This window comes from Malaya genurostris, chromosome 3 (assembly GCF_030247185.1).
Source record: "Malaya genurostris strain Urasoe2022 chromosome 3, Malgen_1.1, whole genome shotgun sequence".
NCBI lineage: Eukaryota > Metazoa > Arthropoda > Insecta > Diptera > Culicidae > Malaya > Malaya genurostris.
The window spans coordinates 224,627,004-224,634,050 of NC_080572.1; the positions used below are offsets into that span (position 1 = coordinate 224,627,004).

At 35.9% G+C, this 7,047-nt stretch overlaps 1 protein-coding gene across 2 annotated transcripts in view; it reads left to right on the plus strand.

The window, feature by feature from the left end:
* The window catches only part of LOC131439132 (eukaryotic translation initiation factor 5B), a 338,283-nt gene extending 331,928 nt beyond the window's left edge, over nt 1–6,355 (plus strand). For both annotated transcript variants that reach the window (XM_058609794.1, XM_058609793.1), the window contains one exon: nt 5,801–6,355. In XM_058609794.1, the coding sequence (XP_058465777.1) occupies nt 5,801–5,908 (108 nt within the window). In that variant the 3' untranslated portion in view covers nt 5,909–6,355. The remainder of the gene's footprint in view (nt 1–5,800) is intronic.
* The last annotated feature ends 692 nt before the right edge of the window (nt 6,356–7,047 follow it).

Consider the following 7,047-nt stretch of genomic DNA (forward strand, 5'->3'; position numbering starts at 1 on the left):
TGTTGCTACTCCGGTATTGATCAGAACCAATCAAGCTTGCAAAATGTTTTCCTGAAACAACTTGCCTGGGAATAGCACATAGTTTCACGTCCGAATGCAGATCTACTTGGGAAGGTTAGTAAATTGTTAGTTCAATGCCACATGCTACCAGAAACCGAGAAATCCTCTGCATTTCCACATGCATCACGGGAAGGGGTTGTTTGTTAGTAAATTCCTGAATAACATTATCATGTGTATATTGCTCTAGGTAGCCGGCTACCGAGAATACATTGCAATTTTATCGTGTTTTGCATTAGCATGTGCTACTAAAATACGAATTTTTGTCCGAAACTCGTACTACTCCGGGCAGCCGGTTGTCGGGAGATTTGCAATTTATGGCATTTTTATACATTTAATTCACTGCGTTCTGTTTCTGTTTTCAATAGATAGCCGTAATACTGGCAAGTTATCACTCGATTACCATCAATCGAACAACAACGCCTAACGCAATACGAAGTAATGTCGATATCTCCTCTCTAACCAAAATAATAAAATACTAAATGGGTCCTTCTCGCAGTCTAAACTATATTTACATACGTCTTAGCTAAGGAGCAAGACTCTTTGCAAGCGTATTAGTAATGCCAACAGTGTGTTCGTTAAAAAAAATTCCGGCGCTTCTTTTCCCGATTTTACTCAATAAATCTCCCATATTATTGAAAAATAAACCAATCGGTTCATACTGCTTAAAATTGCAATTCAAGAAAAGCGAAAATCTTAGTCTAAAACTCTTCCGTTTTCCTTAAAACTACTCGAGAAAAATTATTTCAGTTTCAGCTTACTTCCACAAACACATTTAATTAGCAACAAACACATTCCTATATGGATTTCCTCTGATGAAATTGTTTAATTTAACACGCGAAAGGCAATGGATATGGAATGTTGTCGTAAAAGTATTTATTTTTCCGGAAAACTGCTTTTGTAGCGGAAAATATTTAGTTTTGTTTTTTTTTGTGTAGCGCAATCTAATACAAATGCATTGAAGCAGTGTTGCTAACTATTTCATTAGGGAATTAAAAACATGATTTACTCTTGATCCTTAAACATGACCGCAAGAAATATCTGCATGCAGATCAATTTTAAAATTTCAGTCCGAATCACAGGATTGACCTTTTCACACATTCCATGAAAAATTTCTATTAAATTTTCTTCAGATTTTACTATCTTGAAACAAAGATCACAATCTATATTCGTTGTGTGTGAATCTGATAGAGCAGACAATGATATGCAGTTAGCGCTTCGATCGGTTAACATCGTTTGATTTTGCGCGGTAAATTTCTTCAGTTTCCATCGCTTGAACATTTTTAGTTTCACGAATCAGCATTATGAAATAACACTTCTTACTTATCAACACCACTTACCACAGCTTCATTATCACTCAAAATAACTGTTTCGACTTATTATTCTACTATACTATACTCCCGGTGATGTCAGCTCTCCTCTCCGCTTCGTCACGCCGATAACTCACTAAAAAGTATCGCATGTAACGCTTCGTAATTCCTATAACTTACAAAAAAGTAAAATATATAACACTTCATAATGTACAAGAAAGTAACGCATGCAACGCTTTGTAACGCATTTAACTAACTAAAAAGTAACGAATGTAACGCTTCGTAACGCTCATAACTTACTAAAAGTAACTCACTGAAAAGTAACGCATGTAACGCTTTGTAATGTCTATAACTTACAAAAAATAACGGATGTAATGCTTCGTAACGCCTATAACTTTCAAAAAAAGTAACGCATGTAACGTTTCATAACGCCAATAATTTACAAAATAGTAACACTTCGTAACGCCTATAATTTACTAAATACGTAACGCATATAACGCTTCGTAACGCCTATTATTTACTAAAAAGTAACGCATGTAACGCTTCGTAACGCCTATTATTTACTAGAAAGCAACGCATGTAACACTTCGTAACGCCTATAACTTACTAAATATGTAACGCATGTAACACTTCGTAACGCCTATAATTTACTAAATACGTAACGCATATAACGCATCGTAATGCCTATAACTTACAAAAAAGTAACGCATGTAACGCTTCGTAATGCCTATAATTCACTAAAAAGTGATGCGTGTTACGCTTCGTAATGCCTATAACTTACTATAAACGTTGTGCATGTAACGCTTCGTAACGCTTATAACTTACAACCAAGTAACGCGTGTAACGCTTCTTAACGCTTTTAACTTACTAAAAAGTAATGTAACGCTTTGTAACGCCGAAAACTTACAAAAAAGTAACGCTTGTAACTCTTCTTAACGCCTTTAACTTACTAAAATACATACCATGTAACGCTTCATAACGTCTATAACATACTAAAAAGTAACACATGTAATGTTCCGTAACACCTAGACTAACAAAAAACGTATCGTAACGCTTCTAATTTACTAAAAAGTTACGCATATAACGCTTCGTAACGCCTATAACTTACTAAATATATAACGCATGTAACGCCTATAACTTTCAAAAAAGTAACGCATGTAACGTTTCATAACGCCAATAATTTACAAAATAGTAACGCTTCGTAACACCTATAACTTACTAAAAACAAAACGCATGTTCGTAACAAAACGCATGTTCGTAACGCCTAAAAACAAAACGCATGTTCGTAACGCCTATAATTTGCTAAAAAGTAACGCATGTAACGCTTCGTAACGCCTATAATTTACTAGAAAGTAACGCATGTAACACTTCGTAACTGCTTCAACTTACTAAATATGTAACGCATGTAACGCTTCGTAGCGCCTATAATTAACTAAATACGTAACGCATCGTAATATCTATAACTTACAAAAAAGTAACGCATGTAACGCTTCGTAACGCCTATAATTCACTAAAAAATAACGCATGTTACGCTTCGTAATGCCTATAACTTACTATAAACGTTGCGCATGCAACGCTTCGTCACGCCTATAACTTACAAACAAGTAACGCTTCGTAACGTTTAGAACTTTCAAAAAAGTAACACATGTAACGTTCCGTAACGCCTTTAACTTACTAAAAAGTAACGCATGTAACACTTCGTAACACCTATAACTTACTAAAAACGTAACGCATCGTAACGCCTTTAACTTACTAAAAAGTAACGCATGTAACGTTTTGTATTGCCTATAACTTACAAAAAAATAACGCTTGTAACGATTCTTGACGCCTTTAACTTACTAAACTGCAACGCATGTAACGCTTCGTAACGCCTTTAACTTACTAAAGAGTAACGCTTTGTAACACCTGTAACTCACAAAAAAGTAACGCTTGTAACGCTTCTTAACACCTTTAACTTACTAAAATGCATCGCATGTAACGCTTGTTTGTTTGTTTTATTTTATCCGGTTTTTATTTAGATCCGGTTTTAACCTAATTATGGTCTTATCGGTGGGTGGCATGTAACGCTTCGTAACGTCTATCACCCTCATTCTTGTTTACGTCCGTATCCGCAATACGACGAACGGGTACTTTCGAACGAATACGAATAAGCCATTCTTGTTTTCACTCGAATGAATTCGAACGCGTCTCGTTTGCCACAAAATATTCAAATATCAGTAAACTTCTTAAAATAAATGCTAAGCCTTGATGTAATCAGTCCAATTCATGTGATTAACCATATGCGAAACGCTAGAATGTAAGCCATTTTAGTTTCAAACGAAACGTGTGTTCGAACATCATTCGTACGAACGAAATGTCTCATTCCCGTTTACGGACGAATAGACGAAATGCCGTGGTTTCGATTCGTCAGTTTAATGTTGCGAATCAACGATTCGAACACATTGAAAAAAGTTTAACCGATCTCTAACAAAATTATTTTCGAATCTAAAGGTGATTTAAAATCAAATCATGAATTTGTGTTTTGCATAAATCATTTAGAAAGCATAGCAGTATAGTAAAATGCTGTTTTCTGTGGTGAGCCTTTGAATATATGCGAGGTTCAAAGTTTTTACGCATCAATTTTGCATCTATTAAGTACTTTATGGAAAATACGCCATGGGTAAACATGCTTTATTTTATATTAAATGCATGATTTTACCAATGAAATAAATATGTAGGCTATCGAAAACATGACAAAATTGCAAGAAAAATGCAACATATTTTTCGCAGATACTACTGATCGGACTGCTATTTCAAGTGCTTTTTTTTACTTTGCACGAAGTTTAATTTGAAAATTTCATTAACCGACTTGAATAAAATTGGTACTGAGTACGATATTTATTTATTATGTAGCATTCGACACTTCCTTGATGCTTGGAATCTTCCTTAAAAAACTACCTGCGCTACCGATCCTTCTTTTGCACAGGAATCGCGTACGTACACGTTCAAGTGAAAGCAAGAATGGCTTGTTCGCATTCGTTCGAAAGCATGTGTTCGTCGTATGGTCGATACGGACGTAAGCAAACATGATGATACAAAATCAGTGAAAAAAACAAGTCAAATAACAAATGATATCAAAGATTTTTATTTACAACTCAAATCTGTACAAGAACTGATAGTTTAAAGTTGGATGGGCGTTGTTTTTATGCATGTACGATGTTTAAAAGTGTGATTGATTCGAACGTAAACGGGAATACGAATTTGCTATACTTTCGAACGTATCGCATACGGCTGTAAACAAGAATGAGGGTGTATAACTTACTAAAAAGTAACACATGTAACGTTCCGTAACACCTATAATTTACTAAAAACATAACGCATGTAACGCCTATAATTTACAAAGAAGTGACGCATGTAACGCTTCGTAACGCGTTTAGCTTACTAAAAAGTAACGCATTTTTTGACATTTACTTCAAAATGATAACATATTCTCAAGACGCCTGATTCTATATGAGTTTCACGTGAGTGTCTTTCTGTTTTACATACAGATATCAATCGAATCACGATTTTCAGTGTTTCTCATATCAATACGCCACAAACAAGGCGACTCGTTCTCATGGCCACAGCTCGATATTTTTTAATTAAAATTTAAACTGCAGCCTTTAATAAAGAATAATAACTTCATAAAAAATTGAGGATTAGCCAGTTGTTTTAATCCACGCTCGAAATGAAGACACGAAAATAAAAAACGTTTCCAGAAGAAGCTTCCCTTAGCATAAATGTAATGTCGAATACATCGCATGCTTAGAAACTGCCAGAAAGTTACCCTTGATATTCATCACATTGCTGAAACTGGAATCCGAACTGAACGAACGAAAAGTAAATCTTTGCACATTTTAATGAGCGATCCTGGAGCGGAACGGTCGCAAAAACTTTTCTTGTTTTCTTATGCTCGGTAAATTTCCGCTTCGTTTGCCAAAATGAAATGCCAAAAATAGATCCCGGATTCCAACGAGTCCAAACTTTTCTCGTTTAACAAAATTTGATTAGCATTTCTGTTCGAGTCCTTGTGAAAACACTTCCAATGACGTCATTGCTCGAAAGTGTGCTGACCTATTTACGGAGCCATCCTGAAGAGGATGGGGCATTCCACCCAGTTCTAGCTGGACCGGGAAGACACAACTGAAAGTATCCCACAAACCGGAACAATGAACTGCGCAGTTACGAGTTGGTACTCCCAGAATTTTATTACATTCTCCAACGGTATATATATATATATAGGTATGTGCATCTCGTAGCTGCCTGGATGATGTAGGGGGAAACGAAAATCAATGAAAATCTGGGTCATTCACTCAGTAATGCATGAATGGGAGTTTGTTCTTTGAATGAGTTTCGTGTAGTTTCTGTCACTACAATGGAAATAATCTGGTTTTCTTTAATCTTTCTACTTCCAGATATCCCGTCAAAGTATTGACGCCTGCAAAGACTACTTCCGCGATGATCTGCTGAAATCGGACTGGGCCCTGATGGTGGAGCTGAAGAAAACGTTCCAGATTTTGTAGTTCATCCGCGACCATCCCTTCAACGTAATTGCACACCGTCGTGGCAATGTTTCCTCGCTTCTATCCATCCAATCGGGTTCGAAACTTCGAATGGTGACATCTCCCAGACGGGGGATGGTGGGAAAGTGTGGGCGCGTTCGTTTTTTTTTAACTGCAACAATCAATTGTACTTTCACGATGTCATTTTACTTAACAAACAGCTCTTGATAGATAGATATTGTCGTTTGTCGTCATTTCGTAATTGTAATTATTATTTAATTGCGTTACAATTCCTGCTTGTTTGGTGATCCGTCGTCGGTTGGTATTATTACCCGAGTAGGTTTTAGGTAGTTTTTTTGCCCTTTTTCCAGAGACAGTGCTTATGTGTGATTGACAGCGAATGATTGTATTTTCTGGAAGCAATGTACGTTTGTTTAACATCTTCTAATAAAACAAAAGTAGAAATCAGTTACGTTGCAGGTTATTTTTGAAGAATATCCAACTAATCACTAGATTCCGAGATGAAAATTTTAATATCTTCCAAGGTATGAAATTCGTATATTTATAAGAGTTTAATTTTGCAAGCAGAAGCTAACGATTGGTAGTGTTCAATTACGAGACATATTCGAAAAGTTAGGTACGTTCGTTTATATTTCCAAATCGGTGAACCGTAACACGTTTAAACTTGTACATTATTGTACGTTAGCGTTGGGCAATGTTTGTATGGTAAAAAATGAAATGGTTTATTTTTTCGGTCTACCAATTTTCCGTGTTCCTTTCGGTTCCAGGAAAAACTATGCAAAATTTTAGGTTGATCGGTGAAACTATATTTAAGCGAACGAGTTTTAATTTTTGTATGGGATATAGTGAAATAAAATGAACTTTTCACAAAAAAAATCAACCGTAGATCAACTTATAGAAGCTAAAAATCAGGACATATATTATTTTCGTAACAAATTTAACGAGGGCGAAACCATTCGAAGACTGCAAAACAGTCCAACATTTGTAGAAAAAGTTATTAAAGGGAAACGGTCACAAGGTGCCTATATGGGAAAGGCAACCCGTACACAACCTGACAGAAATGAGCCTGTTTCATATATGTTCCACTGAATGCAGGACGGCGCTAGTGTACCTAAGCAATACGGGTGCAATGAATTACG